The sequence below is a fragment of the Hydra vulgaris genome, chromosome 13 (genome assembly GCF_038396675.1).
Source record: "Hydra vulgaris chromosome 13, alternate assembly HydraT2T_AEP".
Lineage (NCBI taxonomy): Eukaryota > Metazoa > Cnidaria > Hydrozoa > Anthoathecata > Hydridae > Hydra > Hydra vulgaris.
Genome location: NC_088932.1, coordinates 53,789,310 through 53,813,196, shown reverse-complemented (window position 1 = coordinate 53,813,196; position 23,887 = coordinate 53,789,310). Strand labels below are relative to the sequence as shown.

Below are 23,887 nucleotides of genomic sequence, written 5' to 3'. Positions count from 1 at the left end.
GACTAACTTAAAGGATAAAAAGGTTGCTATGGTCGTTGCTATGTGATTAAAATATACCTTAAGGTGTTTAAGAAGAATATTCCTAATATTCTAAGATTATTTTCAAAAGAAATTCCAAAGAACAAAGAGGCAATTTTTGATTCGTCACGAGAAAATTTCTTAGTAAAAAAATGGAAATCAGTTTCTTTGTTGTTTTTACCCTATAAATTTTATTACAATTGGTGCTAAATAAACTTAAATATGTAAATAAATAATTTTCATCATTGATTCTCCCGACAAACCTAGTTTGTCACTTTAGTAACCTTACATTTTTTCGCTAATCAAGAAAAAATAATCATCAATGACAACACAAGACGTATTTTTTGAAAGATCTAAAACTTTTTGTTCGTTTTCGAACTTATTCTTTAAAAAGAACTCAGCAAGCAAGCAATAAAATAATATATTATTAACGGATTTTGTTTGAGATTGTTTGGTGTTATTTTAAGATAATTTCAATTAAAGTCAAGTGAATTTTTAGTAGCGCTTTTAAGTATATTAATCTTTAAGCAGTTATAAACACATATTTTTTTCTAAGACGTCATAAAAGAACAACTAACTTAAAGTAGAGTGATTATTTTATTTATATAACTTGTTTTTTTGATATTAAAAAATATCTTTTGAAATAATTTTTTAAAAGATGGGCAATAAAAAAAAAATAACACAAAATGTTAACAATTATATAAAAATACAAACATATACAAAAAACTAATAAAAAAATTTTGTTATGGTAGAAAATTGTTTATAAAATACAAACTTAAAAAAATATTTGTATATAAATAATATTGTTTTTTATGCTTACTCGGCATTTTATATAAATGTTAGATTCTAATGGCATAAATACCTTAAGGTTGGCAAACTATTTAAAATTGAAAAACTCATATATATTTGGCGGTTTATTATTAACGACCATTGATATAGATTATTTACACGGGAATCGGTTTGCCATAAAATATTTCGCTTAACTTCAACTCTCGATTTGTTTCTGGATGCATTAGATCACTTTTTCCAACAGGTGTATCACCATATTGCATATTTTCTGAGAAAGCATTGTGATTGTCATATAAACTTTCAACTCGCAACATAGGTTTAGTCTCGCATGCATTCGAATCAACTGCGGAGTTTCTCTTAGAACGAGGGCGCTTTTTCTTTTTTGGAATTTCCTCAGGCGTGTCACTAGCATCATATTTTTCAACATAAGTTCCTGAATCTAACGATGATATGGAAAGTCTTTCTTTCGATTTTTCAATAGCGGACTTTCGATTTTGTGAGCGGTTTAGCATGTTTTGCATATTACCATCGCCTTTCGTGTAACCATCACTCATCGTATAAGCATCGCTTTTTATATAACTTTCGCTTTTCATATAGATATCCTCAAGTGCTTTTCTTTTCATCTCATGGTAAAAAGACACCATGACAAATTCGTCGTCTACTTCATTTTCAAGTACATGCACTATTTCAAGGAAAGTTGGTCTCATTTTTGGATCCCGGTGCCAACATAACGACATAAACTCGCGTAATTGATAATCACAACCTTCTGGGTAGTCTAAATGACCATTACTAAGCACAAAATTTAGCACTTGCTCATTAGTTTTGCCCTGGTATGGTTGGGAAGCTAAGGTGCATATTTCCCACAACACCACGCCAAAAGACCTTGAGAAGTTTAAAAACAAATTAATCTTGATATAATTGCTTAACAATAATAGAATAAGTTAGCAACCAAATAACAAAAACAATTAAACTAAGAATCGTAATGACACATTTTTTACTATTTCAATCAAATAAATTATCTAAATATTTTGAAATTTAAAAACTAAATAAATGAACTTTAAAACTTAGTGAGTTTTAAAATGAAACTAGTTTAAACTACCAAGCATATTATTTTAATAGATAATCAAAAACGAAAGTTTGAAAAATTCAAAAAATCTTATCCATCCTTACACTTCTTTAAATTTATTCATCAATCCTTACCAAATTCTTTAAATTTGTTCTAACACTGACTTTTTTTATGTTTAACATTAACTCATAGATTCTAAAACTAAACTTGATCTAACACTGAATTTCTTCATGTTGAACATTAATGCTTTTGATTCTAAACTAAAGTTGTTCTAACACTGAATTTCTTCATATTAACATTAACTAAACATTGATTCTAAAACTAAGTTTGTTAAAACACTAATTTTCTTCATATTTAACATTATCTCTTTTGATTATAAACTAAAATGTAAAAATAGAGTATAATGATAAAGTATAAAAATAGAGTATAAAAATAAATATAATTGTTATATTTAAAATAACTATTTACCAGACATCAGAAGCGGTACTAAAAATACCGTCCTTTAAACTTTCAGGCGCCATCCAGCGTATTGGAAGGAGTGATTTACCATCTTTTCGGTAATAATTTCTTTCATAGATATCTCTAGCCATGCCAAAATCCCCTTTACAATTGTAATAAATGAATTAACAATTAAAACTTGAACTGTTATTAATGATTGTTATGAAATCTAGAAATATTACTTTTATTTTTGAACTCTAGACAAAATACTATGTAAGTATTTTATGACAAATATATACTTTGATAGCTGCATAATAATAACAATAACGCATAGCAATGAAATAGAAACAATAACTCATAGAAATGACAACAAAAATAACTCATAGAAATGATAAATACTTTGATAGCTGCATAATGATAACAACGACTCATAGAAAAAATAAAATTTTTTCAACTGTACCTAATGAATTTTTTACATTTAGTTTCAGTACCTATTTTAACTGTAAAATCAGAAGCTACCATGCAATTTCTTGCAGCAAGATCACAATGCACAAATTTTCGAGCTGCTAAATATGCCATACCATCAGCTATTTCAGCTACCATTTGATATATTTCCTGACGCATAAGTGGAATGCCACCATCCTAAAAAAAAATAACATAAAAACATTAAATAATGGATGTTATTCAGAAACATTGCTTATATTAAGAGGGAGGGGCAAGTAAAATAGTAATAGTTTAAATGAGCTAAATTTCTAACGCACATCAGGCCTTCTTTCTTTGAGATAAGATTTTAAATCTCCTCTACCCATTAGTTCCATAACAACAAATGTGGGTTGTCCTTGAGACACAACACCTTTAAAAAATTTGAATTAAAATCGAATACTCTACAAGCAATAAAGCAAAAATATAGCTTTAAAAAATATAAACAAAATATAAAAACAACAATACTTATATAGCTATTAATTTTATATTTATACAATTAACAATTATAAATATAGTGTATTAAATACAGATAAGTTATTACCGATTAGCTTTACAACATGATTACAATTAAATGCTTTCATAATTGATGCTTCTTGTAAAATTTGAATTCGATCATGTATTGACGCATTTTCATTAGTAGTTTTCACAGCAACACGAAGTTCAGCATGATCACCTATGCCATGTGCAATACCTTCAAATACCATTCCAAACGAACCTTGACCAAGTTCACGAATTAATTCAATTTTTTCGCGGTTTAGTTCCCATTCATCCGGTATATAAACTAAAAATTTTAAAAGCAAATCATACCTAGTGCATTAAAAATATTCAGCATATTATCAGAATGACTACATATAATATATATATGAAGGTAACCATAATGATTAACATGGGATCACTATAAAGATCTAATAAGTTAAGGGTAAAGTCTACAGTTTAATAATAAAATATTTAATAGTTAAATTACCTTCTTTTGAATTCATGTATTCAGGATTAACACTGGCATATAAAACTCCCTGAACATCTTTTTCCAATTTTCTAAATTAATTTTGATTCCATTGGTTTACAGTGTTATCACATTTTTTTTTTTTTTTTTACTGCATTAATACAATATAAAAAGTAATAAACAAAAATATAATAAAAACCTGTGAAGAAACATATACAAGAGAATAAAAACCAGCAAGGCAACAATTACTGCAGATACAGCAGAAATAATTCCAATAATTAACTGATTATTGTTTTTTGTTACAGACAATTCTGCAACTTTAAAGTGAATCTCCTCTGTCCATGAACCATTGCCAGCTGGACTTATTGCGCGGATTTTTGCTACATAGTTTCCAAAACGGGACTTTCTTATAATGTAAGTTGGTAAATAACCAGGGTGGCAAATAACAAGCGCATCTTTATCTGATGCATATCTAAACAAAAAATATCCAATGCAAATTTAAACAAACAAACAAAAAAAGTTATGTAAGAGTAAAAAAAGTATAACTGTGTTTAGTTCACAATATTTTTTTAAATATAATTTAGCTTTATGGTTATTTTTTACCTTAAAAGTAAAGTAGGTCTTGAAAATTCAATTTTTAAGCTTTTTGATTAAATTAGAAAGCAAAAATGATCCTTATAAATCACTCACATTTTTTATGAGAATGTCACATTTTTTATTTTTATGTGTCACATTTTTTTTTTTTATGACAATTTTGTAATAATAAGAATGATGGAGAACTTAAATAGATAATTATTTTATTTTAATAATAAAAATGATAGAGAACTTAATTAGATAATTATTTATGATGAATGATGGAGAACTTAATAAGAATGATGGAGAACTTAATTTAAAAAATTAAAAATAATTATTTTATTTTAAAAATAGAAAATGTTCCCAGAGATTTTCAAGAGATAACAGAATGTAAAAAACTAATGGGAAAGAATAACTGGACAATTAAGACTGAATAGATGAGAAAATATAGAAATGTAATTTAGTATACTAAATTACATTTCTAAATTCTGTATGTTTTAAAGTCTTTATTTGAAAAAATTATTTAACTTTAGAGAAATTGTCCAGTTATTTGCAATAGATGAGAAAATATAGAAATGTAATTTAGTATACTAAATTACATTTCTAAATTCTGTATGTTTTAAAGTCTTTATTTGAAAAAATTATTTAACTTTAGAGAAATTGTCCAGTCTCTATAAATTCCAACTCTATATACAGTGTGGTAATCAAACTTTTTTGCATTAAAACATGTAACACTTGAGTAATTTAACTCAATATCAATTTTTTTATCAAAAATAAATGATAGAAGTGCAAAAAAATTTTAAAAAATGTAAAAATAATAAAAATATAAATGTGAGAAGTTCTAGTTTCAAAATAAGCTGTTAAAAAAAGCATTAACAGACTCGGACTGTTAATGCTTTTTTTAACAGTAGACTAAAAAGAATGATCCATAAAATATTCAAGCATGTTTTTCTTAGAGTTCTCATAGAAGTATAAATATTTTTGAATATTTTTAAATATTTTTACGATTTAAAATTTAAAAAGTTAAAAAATCTTTGATTAAAAACACAAAAATCATTCAAAAATCAAAACAATAAAAATGCTGAAAACTTTTTTAAAAATTCTTAAAATAATTTACACATTAAAGACAACTTGGAAGGTTAAAATTACAAAAAGTTTCAAAACTTCAACAATTTAACATTAAAAATTATACCTAAATTATTAACCTTATGGAGATATCATATTTAACTGAACATAAAAAATTAAACTTGAAACTTCTAACCTTATGGAGATTTCATATTTAAGAATAACAGCATTTGGTTTATGTGGCGCTATCCAAGAAATATTAAAAGAATCAAGTTGGACTTGAACCCTAACCATTTTGCTATCAAGATTGTCAGCAGTTAGGTTAACACCAGTGCGTGCTTGTACGATTGCACAATCAAGATTTATTGCTGAGCTAGGTCTTCTACAACCAACAACAGTGCATCCACATACCTATTCAACAGTTAATACAGATATAAATAAAGCAAAACAATTAAATAATAAAAAAAGTATAAAATATTAAAAAAATAAAAAATAACACATTCTGTAAAAAAAAAAAAAAAAAAAAATCAAAAAAAAGTCAACTTGTGTTTTTGCTCTAGTTAAAAATATTTAATTTTATATGCATTCACAATTATTTCAAACGTTTTGAATAAGTTGGAAAAAAGTTAAAAGTAAATAAAATGACATAATTAGTCGTCAAAAGAATCATTTTTTACCTTCTCTACTCTCATCACCAACAATTTATAGAAGTATATATATAGATATATAAATATATATATATATATCTATATATATATATATCTATATATATATAGATCTATATATATATACACATACATATACATACATATAAATACACACATACACACATATATGTATATATTCGAATCCATTGATAGTATATAGAACACATTAAAGGAATGTCAGCAGATATTTTTCAAAAATGTTACTTCAACTCTTTCGGCACGGTATTTGAGGATTTCGTTCACTGGTGTTCGATGACTATATTTTTATAACAAACAGAGCTTTTTAAGCAATTTTTTTTGCAAACTATTACATAATGATTAACCAATCAGAAATAGTTAGTTATCCAGAAATTCTATATGTTGTAAATACATAATTTAAGCTTTGAAGTGTGTAATTTTTCAAAATGGCTTCACGAAAAAGATGTAATATTCTTCTAGATAAAGTTTTGTATTAAGCATTAGATAGCGATAATAATGAGAGTGGTTTGGACTCTTCTGTTGGTGGAATGAGTAGTGGAGAAGAAGAGGAGTTGGATGAGCTTCTCATTGGTGGTTGTGATTCACAAATGCAGTAAGTTTTTATATTTTGTTTATACCATAATATATGTGATTTATCACATATAATATACAGATATTATTTATTTATGATATATAAATAATATCTGTCATGATGATTACTCACATAATCTGACACAATGTGTTGCTCATGTTTTAGGTTAAATACTGATAATAATTATGCTGATAAAATCAAACAAAATGTATTATCCGCTAAATAGCAACTCTAGTTATGATAATGAAACTAACACCATTCTGACAATAAAATTTTGTCCTGGGTCTTCTGTTCAGATGATACCAATACATAGCATTAAAAAATAAATTGTTGAAAAGGAATTTGAAAAAAAACAGATTTATAGCACTTAACAAGAATCAAAAACCTGCCATAAACGCCAACAATGCAAAGCATCAGTAATGCCTGACAACAAAATAAATAAAACAAAGGCACAACTAATAACCAATGCAGATAACAAACCAAAAGTTTCAAAAGGAAATACTTTATCATATAATGATCCTGATAATTACAAGACAGATCTACCAGATTTCAAACCATTTCTTGAACCTGGAGCTTATTTAGGCTTACGCTTAGTACGAAACAATATGGCAAGAATAATTGATTATTTTTTCTTGTTCTTCACAGATGAAATTATCAATGATGTGTGTAGATAGACAACAGGGTTGTAACTATGCTATTGTCTATTGATTGTACTAATGATTATGTCAAGGTAAAGCGTAAAAAAAAGTTGTTTACAAGTGGAATCAAAAAACCGTTCGTAGTTCACGGAAATATTGTATTATGGATGGTGTTGACTGATCGGATCAATTTTTGGCCTAATATATTTTATTAGGGAAGTGTGTTAGGTGGTGGAAGACACTCTTTTATCATCTCATAGACATTGCAGTTGTAAATAGTTTAATTTTATTCAAACATATACAGAATCAAAGGAAAGATAATTCTTACAATAGCCTTTTAGACTTCCGAGAAGAACTCGAAAATTTGAAAAAAAATTCAAGATTTGATTGGGCTGGAAGAATTTGTTAATCCCCAAAAACATAAGACATATTTAACCTATGGGAAATACCATTCTGAGCATCTACTAAAGTTTGGAAGCAAAAGCCGAAACTATAAAGTGTGCTACACTCAATTAAAAAAAGAACAAACAAATTTTTCCTACTGTGATGCTTCTCAGTGCAACTTCGCCTTATACTGCACTGCAGCAAAAAACTGTTTTGCAATATGACATAGCTCATATTTTCATAAAAATAATTAATTTAAGTATTTATTTTAAAAATATAATGGAATTTTTAGTGTTTTCTTTATTCAAAATCATTATAATATTATTTTTCCCCCTTTTTGGGCTAATAAACCCTAAAACAATGAACCACCTGCCAGGCCATAACAAATAATGTTTTCAACAAAAGCATTTTGGTATTCTGATTGCTCATATACTAGACTTTATTTCTTTAATATATAGTTTTTACATAAGACTCGATCATAAACTTATAGATCAACTTTTGTATAAAAGTATTTCTAAAAACCTCTAAAACTTTCTTTCTTTTGGAAAATGGAGATATTATTTATGGAGATATTAATAAAAAAACCTTTTTATTTTTTACTCCATATTGTTTTTCGTGAAAGGGAAAACCCTTTTTTTTTAAAAAGAAAATAGTTTGCTAGCTATTATTAGAAGCTTTTTAAAATCTTTTTAAAAATAAGAGAGAATTCGATTAAAAAATTCTTTCTTAGAAAAGAAACATCTTAGAAGATGTGATATTTTGTTCTATGAGAATTAAAAAAAAAACAAGATCAATAATAGTTTAGAAAAAGACAAATAGTTTCTTTCAACAATTTTTTCAAAAAAACAGCCTATATTACTTATTCAAGCAAAAAGTTTTACAACAGACATATTAAATTTTCAACATATGACAATTATATTATTGAAAATCAAGAATCAGTTTTATTAGAAAAATCTTATAATAAAGAACTTTAATTTGATTATGTAAAGGCAAAGAAAAACATTAAAAAAAAACTAACTAAAAAAGTGACTGCAACAGTTAATATTGATAAACTCATTAAAAAAATAGAAGAAAAAATTAAGGAAAAATATAAATATAACAATTCAATTTTTCACATTGATTAAAAAAAAAAGTTTTGACTATAAATGAATACTACATTTATGTAGCAAAAGAACACCTAAACAATGTTGTTACTGCAATTTAAAAACAATTGGAAAGCAACATAATGAGTTACTAGATGTAAATCGAGTTAAGGATATGCACAATGGGCCAGAATTCACTTTCACTGAACAAAATTTATAACTAATTTTATATTAGAGCTATATTCACTTAGTATGAATACTAATATGATGTCTGTGCTTTTTAAGGTGTTATTTTTAATTTTGTTGCTATGGATACCTAATTTTGCTTAGCAACAAGCTACTTTGGTACTTGCAGATATTTTACGAGTGCTACCTTCAATAAATTTGGCATGAGTACCAATATGAGGTCACACTTCTTATAAAAGTGATAATTCTTTTATTTAGTAGATACCGATACCTATATTGCTTAGTAACCAAATACTTTCCTTAGTTACACAAAGATAAATTTTTATTTGTATGAATTTTATCAGATTTTCATCTCACCTATTTGGAATAACAATTAAAGATTATTATATTATATAGGTAAATAATGTTTTAGCAATAATAAAAACAAAATAGAAAACATTGACAATTCGAAATTACATCGAAAATTTATAAAACAATAATACCGTTAAAGTAATTATAAATCATCTAAAGAAAATTTTTATGATCTGTTTGGCATGATGTTGATTTATACAGTGATGAAATAACAGTGTCACTGAAAACAATAAGGATATTGATCAGTGCAGTATTTGTTGCTCTTCTGAAATGTTTTTCGGCTGAAATTTTTGTGTTTTGAAGTTTTAAAGTCTTTATTTTTAGCCTCTTGACCATTTCTGACATAAGTCCTATGGGTAATATAAGTCTTTGAATCAATTATTGTAAACCTTCCTATTAATTATTGTAAGTTCAATAATACAATTCACACCAATAGGAGATTTACAAATGCTTAATAAAATCATACCCAAGCTTATAATGTACTGATCTTTTTATCTCATTTTATAATGTACTGATCTTCTTCGAGCACAGCTCAAGAACAATTACCAAAAATATGTTGTTGCTATGCTTTGCAAAGTAAGGTATGCATAGCAACCAAAATAAAAATATTACTGTCATAGGAAGTGTGAAACTCATTTTAATACACGCGCCCAATATAGTGTACATAGCTCAAATAAAAACTGTTAAAATAACATTAATGTAAAAAATAGGATGTTGCTATGCATAATTAAGTACCATAGCAACAAATTTGAAACAAAATCAGAATGGGGACATACGGGGACAATCAATCAATGGAAACTCGATTGAAGCACCATATAGCTCAAATAAATATTAGACAGCACATGGTAAATTATGTCAATGATTAGTTATAGTACTGCAAGGAATATTTTCTTAAAGATTTAAAAATAAATCTTTAGATTCTTTAGAAGTTTTAAAGATTTTTTTTTTTTAAATCTTCAAATTAATACTGAGATAATATGCTATGACAGATTTACTGAGATAATATGCTATGAAAAATTTATGCAACAAAATGCTTTTTCTTATCTATGAATACTCTAAAATAACAAGTACCAATTTGGTGTTTTAACACAGATGTAATTGAAACATCACACAGCATTATTCTCACTAAAATTACTTATAAATAATTTTAAATTTTTTTTTTTCAAATTTCAATATTCAAATGCTCAGAGTTATTGTAACTAAGGGATTTGATGTAAATGAAATATCAATAAGTTTCTCCTAATATATATAGAAACTAAAATCAAATTAGTTTTAGAGATTAAACTACTTAAAATTCTAGAAAACATTCTCAAGAACAAAATATATTACATGCATTAAATGCAATCACCAATTTAAACAGCTTTCCTTAGTTTTTTAGACTTTCTATATCAAATTTTTGGATTCTTTGTCTAAAAAACTTGTTTAATTTTTTAGATGATTATTTTACAAGTTATTAGATTAAAAAAAAGAATTCAAAACATTGTAGAAACCAGGTTTTTTTCAAAACATTGTAGAAACCAGGTTTTTTCAAAGTTTTTCATTGTAGAAATCAGGTTTTTAAAAGAAACCAGGTCGCATTTAAGAATGTCTCAAGAAACTTTTAATATATCTTGAGCTGAAATTTTCTTCAGAACTTCCAGCTGTTTAGTTTGCACAAAAGTTTCTAAATAATTCTGGTAGCTTTAAGTGAGAGAGCAACTTGATGCAAACTTGCTTAAAACTGATCTTTTTCTAGATAAGTAATTTCAGAGAAATTACAATTTTAAAAACGTATAACAACATATAATGAGAAAATAAGGTATCAAAGAGTTAATTTTTAAAACCCTAAAAACAGACCAGCCAAATGTGTGGGTATATATATATATATATATATATATATATATATATATATATATATATATATATATATATATATATATAGTTATATTTTTTCAAAAAAAACTAAATATTTATCTTTACCTTAAGCTCATAATCTTCAAAATAATCCAAACCAGAAATTACATAAGAAAATATATTTCCATCCACAGTTACTTTAGGTTCTTCTATACTATCAGTTTTTGCTTGAGTAACAGTAGTTGATGTTGTAGTTAGAACCTTATTGGATAGGATTAAACTAACATTTTTACTAAAACTTATTTTTGGGGGAGATTTGTTTTTGTTTCTGTTACTTAATTTATTCTTTGTAAAAAGAATCTAAAAAAAAGAAATATTTTAAAATTAATGTAAAAATTATTATTATATTACTATAATATTTATTTATTATTAAAACTTAATACTTACTACACTCTTTAAAAAGTTCAGAACAGTAAGACAAAAAAAGTTCAGGACAGCAAGAAAAAAAGTTCAGGACACCAAGAAATAAAGTTCAGGATGATAAGAAAAAAAGCAAAAGTAATTCCTTAACACTGGAATATTTAGACAGTCTTTTATTATATATTAAAATTTGTATTAAAAATAAGAATTAAAAAACTGTCTGAATCACAGTCGCCAGAATATTTTATATTAAAAGAGATATCTATTGATGTTGTAGAAAAGCTTAAAATCGTTTTTAACAAAACAAACTCAACCAAGTTTAATTTGATTAAAAATAGCAAAGTCAAACTAAGACAAACAACAATTTTGACCTTTTCTTTTTTTAAAATTCCTCAATTATGACAACTTTTTCAAAATAAATTTGATTCATTATAAACATTATGAATTATATAGATTTAAATTTCTGAATTAAAAAAAATTAAGTTGGAAATAAATTGCAGACCTTAAACTTTGGCCGGCATCAGGTCAGCACAAAAACACAAGGTTTAACACAAGATTTCACCATAACAATATAGAAATAAGATTGGCAAATAAATTGTCACTCAGACACTTTTAGGTCAGCAGTTAGATCAGCATTGCCGAATGCCAAACCTAATTTTGAGGGACCTAATATATTGTGTTGTATTAAAAAATCATAATTCCAAAAAATTTAAAGTGTTTTATTTCAAGTAATCCACAAAAGCTTTAATGCTTTTTTCACAGGAAATATATATTTTTTAAATTATTTTTGATAAAGCATTTATTTAGTTATATATAAATTAAATTTTTCCATTGTAATCAATTAAATAACAAAATTGTGTTGCTATGTGTTACTATCAAAAAACAAATTAGTTTAGCACTGTGCTGTTGCACAATGCATTAACAAAACAAGTGTAACAAAGAAACTTCTGAAATTTAAAATAAAATTGTTTATTGTAATGAATATGATGTTTCACCGTCAGCCTTAATAATTTTGATGGCATTGCAATCTTCTAGTTCTGTTTCTCTGAGCACATTTTAGTTCATAATGGAAAGTTGCTAAATGATTATTCATTAACTGCTATTAATTATTTGCTTCCTAAGACACGCATTGCGTTAAAAACTTACGGCAGTGATATAGCAACATTTAATATTCTTTCATTAAAAGTTTCACCTATAAAATGTGTTTTTGTTGAAACAAAAGCACATTTTATAGGTGGTTTTTAAAAGCCAGACAGATCAACAAAACCATATTTTATAGGTGGAATGTTAAGCAAGAAAGATCAGCAAAAGCATTTTTATACATGGAATGTTAAGTGAGACGGATCAACAAAAGCACATTTTACAAGTGGAATGTTAAGCGAGACAGATCAGCAAAAGCATTTTTATATGTGGAATGTTAAGTGAGACAGATCAACAAAATATATATATATATATATATATATATATATATATACATATATACATATACATATATATATATATATCTATATATATCTATATATATCTATATGTATCTATATGTATCTATATGTATCTATATGTATCTATATGTATCTATATCTATCTATATCTATATATATATCTATATATATATATATATACATATATATATTTATATATATATATATATATATATATATATATATATATATATATATTATATATATATCTATATATATCTATATATATCTATATATATCTATATATATATATATATATATATATATATATATATATATATATATATATATATATATATATATATATTATATATATATATATATATATATATATATATATATCTATATACAGTTATGGCCATTGAAATCCGATCACTGCTGATTATAAAGAAAAACAGTCTATGCATGCGAATAATCAATTTATTTTCTTCCCTGACATCAATGATTAGTTAATTAGCTTTTAGCCAATCACATTAGCGTTTATTTTATTGCACTGTAAAATTTATTAAGCTATATATCTCATTGTAGGGTATGGATTATCATTTAACTGTCACAATTTAATTATGACTACGAAGGAAGGTCTTCGTGCTAATATTAAACTTTTATGGGAGGGTGGTGCAAGTGAGCGTCAGATATCAGCAAAATTGCGAATGCCAAAATCTACTGTTCATGATATTATACAACTAATCAAAGACACGGGATCCACTGCGCCCAGAAAACGTTTTGGTAAAGCTAGAATTACTAGCAAACAAACAGACAATGATACACAGGGCTGCTGTGAGAGATCCAACAATATCCAGCACACAAATCAGGGCAGATCTACCTAATGACGTTACAGTCAGCACTCGAACAATTAGAAGACGTTTATTGAAAGATGCAGGTCTACGTTCTCGTCGTCCAGCCCTCAAACCGCGACTGTCTTTAAAGAACATCCGTGATAGGATTGCATTTTGTAGAGCTCAAAGACACTGGTCAATAACCAAACGGCGCCAGGTAATGTTTAGCGACGAGACACAAATAAAGCAATTCGCTCCGCATAAGTCATTAGTTCGTCGCCCACCTAATCAGCGTTTTAATGCAAGGTATACCGTACCAGCTGTCAAGCAATGTCCTTCAATTATGGTGTGGGGCGCAATAGCTTCATCTGGTCGATGTGGTATTTATTTAATGCAGAAGGGACAGACTGTTAACTCCCAACAATATCTAAAAATCCTTCAAGAAAAGGTTCCAAATTTGATGAAAATTCGTTGTTGCAAAATATTCCAGCATGATGGTGCACCGTGTCACCAATCTCGTCTTGTAAAATCTTGGTTAGAGGATCACAATGTTCAGGTTCTGGGTCCTTGGCCGGGATCATCCCCAGACTTGAACCCAATCGAAAACTGCTGGGTCAAGTTAAAGTCAGCAGTATCCAGAACTAATCCTACATCACTGGACGATCTAGCGCACAAAATTCGTCAAGCTTGGATTACTGAAATAACGCCAGAATATTGTCAGGCTCTTGTGGATTCAATGCCAGATCGCATTAATGCAGTCTTAAAAGCACATGGTGGTGCCACTAAATATTAAAAACATTGAATATGTACGATATGTTACATTATAATCATTAATTGTTACTGTTATTCTTTTATTGCTATAATACAATTTTTTATTACTACATTAAACTAGTTTTAAGAAAAATGATACTGGTGGTCGGATTTCAATCGCCATAACTGTATATCTATATTAGGGTGGAGCGATTTTCATAGCAAAAAAAAAAGAGTTTAAAAACCAATATTACTGAGACACGAATCAATGTCTATTAATTATAAAATAAAAGAAAAAAAATATTTTTTGATTTTGATGAGATCTTGAGGGTCCTCTTTGGAATTTAAATTCTTGACAGGTCCTAATATTTTTGAATTTTTTTTTTTCTAAATCATATCAACCTTGGACTCAAAAAAAGCAGAAAAAAATGCTTGTTTCATAAATAATAATTTTATTAAAAAAATTTTTTAGTGAAAAAAATACTTGCAAAAATATACCTTAAAACCCCCGTTTTGTTGAGGGGTTTTTAATGAAAAAAAAAACTCTACTTTTTTAATTTTAATTTTTTAATAAAAACAAATATTATTTTCGAAATCAGCATATTATTTTGCTTCTTTTAAGTATCAAGTTGATATAGTTTAGAAAAAAAAAAATTTAAACAATATTAGGACCCATCAAAAATTTAGAATCCAAAGAGGAACCTCAAGAACTCATCTAAACTAAAAAAAAAGAGAGTAAGGTTCTTTTTTCACCAAAAGATATTGATTTGCTGCTCAGGCAAATCAAATTTCAAAAATTTTCAAAATCGCTCTATCCTAATCTATATGTATCTATATTTATCTATATCTATCTATATCTATCTATATCTATCTATCTATCTATATCTATATATATAAATATATATATATATATATATATATATATATATATATATATATATATATATATATATATATATATATATATATACATATATATGCATATATATATATATATATATATATATATATACATATATATATTATATACATACATATATACGTGCATACGTATATATACATATATATACATATGCATATATACATATATATATATATATATATCAGTAGTTATTCTAGGAAAAAGATTTGGACGGCGGTACCCCCCTGTGCTGGAGAAATATAGGCAAATATAGACATTTTTTTGCAAAAAAAAAAACAATTTTGCCATAAAAAAAAAAAAAAAAAAAAAAAAGGACGCAAAGTTTTAATTTGAGCAGCACCCAAATTGGTGCCCAAATACGGTCAAATATATAAATATATATATATATATATATATATATTTATATATATATATATATATATATATAAATATATATATATATATTTATATATATATATATATATATATATATATATATATATATATATATATATATATATATATATATATATATATATATATAAACACAAACAAACAAAAAAACAGACCTTCATTAACTCAGTTTGAAATTCCACATTAAAATTATGTGCTTCTCTATCAGCTTTTATAGCTTTAGAATTTTCTTTCTCTTCATCGCACACACAACTTACATTGCAATATTCTAACAAAAATAAAAATGTGTTAGTTTGACTTTTATTTGATGCTTTCATTTGACTATTTATCAAATAAAAGCACCATTAGTTTGTAACCCACCAATACAACTGACCAAAAAGGAAAGTCATTGCGTTGTAACCTACAAGAGATAAAGAATTTGATACCAAAAAAATCTTCATGTAGTGACTTAAAATATGAGGATACATTTTTACAGTTAATAAAGAATTTAGCTCAATTAATTTTTAGCTTCTATACTAAAAAACAAATTATAGTAGTTGGCCCCTCCCTATTCAGACCAGATTCCTAATAAGATCAAAAGAATTTTTAAAAATTCTTGCAACCTTTTTAATGTAATATAACTAAAACAGCCAAAGGCCGAAGTATCAAAAGATAAAACAAAAAAATAATACAATAAGAAATACACATATAAAAAAAAAAAAAAACAACCTACGATTGTAATTTTCTTTATTAACTTGGTAACCTGATACATCTTTAGCATTTGTATCCCGATTTGCATCTCGACTGCACCAGTCTAATACTTTTTGCTCTTCCCAGAAAGAATAGTCTGGCTTGCTGTAATAAATTTTAAATGCTGTAATTATCCCATTGGGCTTGCTAGGAGCCCTCCATTTCAAAAGAATTTTGCTCTCAGAAAGAAATGATGCTTCCACACCAAGTGGTTCAGATGGAACTAAAAAGAATTAAACAAAAAAAAATATTAAGAGAAAAAAAGTTTTCTCAATGTTTTTTTCTTATAAAACTGTTGGGACTCTTAAACTCTTATGTAAGAAATAAGTTTCTTTTTTAAGTGCATGAGTTGTTGGTCTAAGAATTAGTAAAAGAAAATAAAAATTCTCCTAAAACTTTTAAGCAGAAGAACATAATTGTAATGTAAACAGTTAGTAGAAGAGGATGTGGGAAGAAAAGCTGAAAGTAAAACAGAAAACTTTACATAGAAAAGAAGAAACATGTTTCTCGATTATGCCAGCTTTCCTGGCATGATCGAGAAACAGGTTAATCAATTGCTAGACATCCAAATCACTCAGGCTTTTGTTGTTAAAGTTATTTCTCACTCAAACAGCTTTTTGTCCCGACAACATTGAAGACTGCCACAGTCTTTCAAAAGCATGTTCTAGAACTCTCTTCAATATTTTGTAAACTATTTATAAAATACTTAACTAAATCTTGTTTTCTTGCCTGCTAAAAAATGTCATTTGTGTTGTTATGGAAATTACTTTATCCACTTCAACTACTGCTTAAGCTTCTTACTGCTACCAAGGTCATCTTTTAATATCTCATTTTGATTCTTAAAACTTTCTTTATAACAACCAATACAATTTTCAACCCTGTTTTCTTGCTGATTTGTTAATTATCTAATTTTTAATTAATTAACTATTAACTAATTTATTAATTGCAACACAAAAAAGTTTCTGTTGTGCATTAGATGGAAGCAATAAGGCTCACCTTTGGTATGCTCTTAGCATAACTAAGGTCTTACATAAAGTTTGACATACTTCTCTTTTCATAAAGTTTGGCATGCATCTCCTCCATAAACCTTTTTCCCTTCTCTACCTCTACAAACTCTTACCTTTCTTTGTATGGAAGACTGTTATAATGACAATCAAAAGATTGTTACATTTTAATAACAATTTTTATGTTGAAACATAACATAAATTTAACATAAAAAAATCAAAAAAGCAAAAAAAATTAAAATAAACAAAAAGCAAAAAATCTGAAAGTTATACTGGAAAAAAAATTTTTTTTTTGAAGCAATAGTGAAAATTTTGTTTTGTTTTTTTGAACTAATAGACAGAGTTTTCAGGTTTTTCAATGACACCCATAACAATGCTTATATGCTTGAATTCACAGTTTTTAAGCCTTACATTTTACACCTTTAAATCCAACTAATCATGATCTTCTCAGCTATCTTTCTCTTTTAAAAGCATAAAATTTTTTCCACCTTCATAGCCCAAATACTCAAATTAAAAAATAATTATTTATAATGAAAAACAAAAATAAAAAAAAGTAGAGTTACTTCTTATTAATATGACTATCTACTAGTACAAATATAGTTTATAAAATATTACTTTATTTCAAATTAATTTAAATAAAATCTGCTCACGGTCTTCAGAGATGTTGATGTAATGAATATGGCTAGATCTTTCCTCTCCTTTTGAAACAATCTCTTTGATGTAAAATGCATATTTCGTATAAGGTGTCAATTTAGAGATAATTTTAGATTGTAGAAACAGACTTTGTTCTAAACTTTCAATTTTTGGAATATCTACAGTAATCACATTCCAATCATCATTATTCTGACATTCGTTGTCTAGCTGCACAACTGCTTCTTGATTAGATCGTCTAAAGAAGTTAATTCTTTTCAATTTATTTAATTTAACATAGATATACTGAACATACATCATATAAATTTTCAGTATTTATTATATAAAACTCACATCATATATTTTAATACAACAATTCATATTGGACAAACACACACAAATCAATAGCACAATATTCATCTTCCTAGGACCAAAAGGAACACTCTTATTTTATTTTAAATTATTATTACATTTCTATTTTACAACCCTCTCTCTCAAACCTAAAGCTTTGATACAAACCAAAGCTACTGCGTTGCAGGAGTCTGTACTTTTGATTACAAAGCAACTGCTAAACCATTACACTTTTATTATATATTTTTGTAGCTGTATTATGCAAATATGCAAAAATGCTTTTATCAGGTTGTTTTCATAAAACTTTAGAATTTAATTTACAAAACTCAGGAAAATCTTTTAAAAAACATATATTTAATTTTAAAATCTTGGGTCAATTGGCAAAAGAACTTTTAAGTAAATCACTCATCAATAATACGTTGTGTATACATATGTATGTATGTATATACATATATATATATATATATATATATATATGTATATATATATATATATATACATATATATATATATGTATATATATATATATATATATATATATATATACATATATATATATATACATATATATATATATATATATATATATATATATATATATATATATATATATATATATATATATATGTATATATATATATATGTATATATATATATATATATACATATAGATCTATAGTTTGTTGGCTTTGGGAAGAGCGGAAGGAAAAAAGTGATTCTTATGCCAACACATACGTCACTTTTAATTACTTTTGACTTTCGTCCAACATTTTCGTGTTGGACGAAAGTCAAAACCATTAATTTAATTACAAATTAATTGTTATATAAAAAAACCACAAAAACGCAAATTTAATTGACCAGAATATTTTTAAAAACATTCTGAATGTTTTTAAAACATTCTGAATGTTTTTAACAATATAAACAATGTTTTTATTTTTATTTTTTTTAAGAAAATGTTTTTATTTTTATTTTTTTTAATAAAATGTTTTTATTTTTATTTTTTTTACTGTAAATCATGCGCGGAGTGTTGCTACATCGACTTTCTTATAGCCTGACTCGCAAGGGAGTGCTGCTACATCGACTGACAAATAGCCTGACTCGCAAGGGAGTGCTGCTACATCGACTGACAAATAGCCTGACTCGCAAGGGAGTGCTGCTACATCAACTGACAAATAGCCTGACCCGCAAGGGAGTGCTGCTACATCGACTGAGGGTTTGGTTGGGGCAGGCAGTCTATCATTATTAAAAAAAAAAAATTCCGGTCTTGCATTTTAATTTTTACTTTTTGTCAACAAAATATGGAAAAAACTTTCGGACAACATCTAAGGGTTCTATATATATATATATATATATATATACATATATATATATATATATATATATATATATATATATATATATATATATATATATATATATATATATATATATATATATATATATATATATATATATATATATATATATATATATATATATATATATATATATATATATGTATATATATATACATATGATTTCAGTGTATACATCGTATATAAGAATGTATGTTATATTAATAAGAAAACATCAAACAATACGAATTCTCTTAATACAAATAATAATTTATTTTGAGAAATTTTCACTGGGTTATGGATACCAGCATCATCAGCTCGTAAAATATTACAAAATTTTTTGAACGTTAAAAAACAGTTTAAACTGTTTATATTCCTGGGTAAATGTTTTATGAAAAAAGATTTCATCTTGTTTTAAAACAATGTCGATACAAAATAACCTAGTTCAGACCAATGCTACTTTTGGTTATTTGTTCATCGGTTCAGGCGAAGCTTGTTTTAAAATTAATGTGTACTTTTTGGACCACGAGTATGCTTGGATTTTAAGTTCGTTATTTGTAACGGGTGACAACTGAACAACAAAGCTTGATTTAAAGAACTCTTTTAAGGTATAAAGTAAAAAAAGGAAAATTGTTTTATTTTTGTTCTCGTTTTTAAATATATTATGTTTTTATTTTTTATAGAAAAAGGAATAAAAATATAAATTCAAAACAAGGAGAGATTAGAAAAAGTGTGTATAAATTATATTTAAATTACAGAAATGTTGGAAAAAATTCACTTAGAATGAACTATATGAGAGTATACCTAAAAGTACTGTCTACAAGATAATTAAACATTCTGAAAGTGAATCTGGTTACCAAAGAGTTCAAGGAAGTAGAGGAAAGACTTAAAAAAATGACCTAGAAAAACATCAAAGGCTGAAACTTATGTTTGACCATAAAGACAGAGTTTCTCAACAACAGGCAGCAAAAAAGTTCAACTATTCTCAGCAACACATAAAACATTGAAAAAAAAAGAAAAAATTAAACCAAGATAAAAAATGACAATTCCAAAACATTCTGACCTGCAAAAAGCTCCAAGTACTAGGCACAAATGATTGTGTCAGAAATTCAAAAACTGTAATCCAATTATTGATGATGAGTCTTATTTCACACCAATGGTCTGATAAGTCTTATTTCACAATCAATCAGTATCAATGGTAATGATATTTTTTATACTAGCAATATAAAATCTACTCCATCTACAGTTAAATACTAAACAAAACAAAACTTTCAAAAAAAATTATTTCTATGGATTGCTTTTTATGAAAATGGCATTTCTCAGCCCTATTTTGTGCCCAGTGGACTGACTGTAAATCAAGAAACCTACTTAAGAAGAGACTTATTCCACTCATCGATAAGTATCATTCAGATGGTAGATGTGTATTCTGGAATAATTTGGCATCATCACACTATGCAAAAACAGTAATCGTGTACCTAAACAAGAAAAAAGTGCATTTTGTTGAGAAAGGGGATAACCCTGCAAACTTGCCAAAATGTCATCCTATTAACAAATTTTTGAACTATTTTGAAAAGTCTTGTTTACAAGAATAATTGGCATGCAGAAAATCTTGAAAAATTATGCTCTAGAAGCAGGTATTGCTCTAACAAAGTTGATTTGAGCTCATACTGAGTTTAGCTCAGTTTATTAAGTCAGAAGGAATAGTTTAATTAAAAATAACTGATTATATAGATAAAAACTAGAATAAAAATACTTTCTAAAACAATTTTGCTTTTTGTTTTACCTGATACCTTAAAAGAGATATGTCTTTAAATCCAGTGTCTTTTTTTAGATGTCACTTGTTATATGCTTTTGAAGATAATAATTAGACACTAGATAATCGGTATCGTATAAGTCGATACAAGAAGAATGGTCTCGTATCGCGTGGTATTGCTTATATACTAATGTCGATACTATCATTACCAGTTTGATACCACTCGATACCAAGAAGGATGGTCTTGTATCGTGTTTATCGCATATGTACAAAAGTCGATGCTATCAGTACTGCTTCAATACCAAATGATACCGATAATAAAAAGAATCGTATAGTATCGCATGGTCTCGAATCGAGACTCTCAATAAAACAAAACAAAAAATTAAAATGTGACTTATTGAATTTTTTATTAATAAAATACAACTACAATTGCTTTTTAGAGATTTAGTTATTGTTTTTTTAACAATCTACAACACTTTAACTATCATCCATTCGTTGTTTTTTTAATTTGCTGTACTTTTGTTGGTATTTTAGGATTTTCTTCTATTAATATTTTAATAATTTTAGGGGCATTTACTGTAAATTTTACATCTAAACAATCAAATGAGTTAAATAATTTCAAAAATATTATTACCAAAAATAGACCCTTTGATAGGTGTGAATTTAATTTTTTTTTTAAATTAGTTAGTAGGAAAAAAAAATTCAGAGTGGGCAGACATACAACCTGACGGTCAATTTAGCACACTGCTTTGAGCGTTCTCCCTAAAAATCAGCTGATTAACGAACTATTGCTCCACCAAAAAAATTAAATTTTTTAAAACCCTAATAGTTAATAAACAATAATATTTATAACGTAAAAACCTAAAAAATAAACTCCATTTTTAATTTAAAAAAATTAAAAAAATTAAATCCTTCGGAAAGACTGGAACTTAGATTTCTGGACCCCTAGGCCATAACTTTATCTGCTTGGCCACGCAATCTATTATGTTAGAGAGTTTAGTTTTTAATATATTTAAAAACAATTCTGTCGGTAATCAATCTCAGGATTATTTCCCGGCATTGCTGGCAATTACCTTTTGAGATAAAATATAAACAATACTTAGTAAATAGTGCTTACCTATACTTTTCTTGAAATAATCCCAGATTAAAGATGCTATAAAAGGCATAATGAGTGAAGATTAGTTTTCTTTATTTTTTAAGTATATTTATGTTTAACTGTTTAAAGATAAAGTTTAGTTGTTGAATGTTGAACACAGAACAAAAGACCAGGCAAGAATTAAAATTCCACAAGAGATTTAATTAAAGTAACAATACCAGATGAGAAATTAAAATATGGATGCAATATTACACAATTAATTAACTTTAAATAACTGTAATGATTGTTACAAAATCAATTCCTTTTGAGCCATCATTTCTCATACTCGTTTAGAATAATCATTAACGATTGCATTACAACCAATTTCCTTAGGAGAATTATATGAAAAACTCTCTTTAATGATTGCAAAACTATTCCCTTGGAGATTAATTCCACACAGAAAATTTTTGCCTGAATGGAATAAAAATTCAATAGAGTTGGAATAACAATTTGAGAAACTACACACAGTAGGGGCATATCCAGGTCATTGTTCTAGGGGTTAGTCCGACCAAAAAAAATATATAAAAAATAAGATTTATATTTTTTATTAATAAAACAACTGTTTCATTTGATCATTTAGAATGATTTTAGAAAGGTTATGAGATAATTTGCTAATAAATATATTGAATGGTTATTTAAATACTTTTTTTTTGTTGAGAAAAATAATAAAATGTTGAATTACAATTTTCTTATTTTTTTAATTTTACCGATAATATTTTGAAGTTTGACATTTCTTAGGTAGGTGGGAAGGGTAGTAACCCCAAATACCACCCCCTTTCCTTATTGTCCGCCCTTTACACACTGTTTAACATAACTCAATTATTTGTAATAATTTAATATAGAAATAAATGTTAAAGAAAATCTTTTCTTTTCTTTTAATCACAATAGAAAAAAATTCTAATAACGATAACAGATGAGAAATTAAAATACAGAAGTGATACCACACAATTATTTAAATTAAAACAAATATACCAGATGAGAAATTAAATAATAAACATAATGTCGTAGAACCATCTTTGAGAATTTCTTTTAAAATAAATAAGTCAGTTATATACATCTCATTTATTATACGAATTTACTATTTCAAATTACTAATTGTTTAT

General features: G+C 26.4%; 1 protein-coding gene across 1 annotated transcript in view; it reads right to left on the bottom strand.

Moving 5' to 3' along the window:
• Positions 1-605: 605 nt before the first annotated feature.
• Positions 606-23,887, bottom strand: part of LOC100214733 (putative insulin-like peptide receptor) — a gene marked incomplete at its 5' end in the record, with an annotated part of 47,862 nt that continues 24,580 nt past the window's right edge. The window contains 12 exon segments of the mRNA NM_001309771.1: positions 606-1,689; positions 2,342-2,474; positions 2,803-2,953; positions 3,073-3,164; positions 3,336-3,575; positions 3,759-3,829; positions 3,937-4,209; positions 5,572-5,786; positions 11,233-11,466; positions 16,004-16,116; positions 16,561-16,800; positions 18,232-18,470. Of these exon segments, the coding sequence (NP_001296700.1) occupies positions 963-1,689; positions 2,342-2,474; positions 2,803-2,953; positions 3,073-3,164; positions 3,336-3,575; positions 3,759-3,829; positions 3,937-4,209; positions 5,572-5,786; positions 11,233-11,466; positions 16,004-16,116; positions 16,561-16,800; positions 18,232-18,470 (2,728 nt within the window). The 3' untranslated portion in view covers positions 606-962.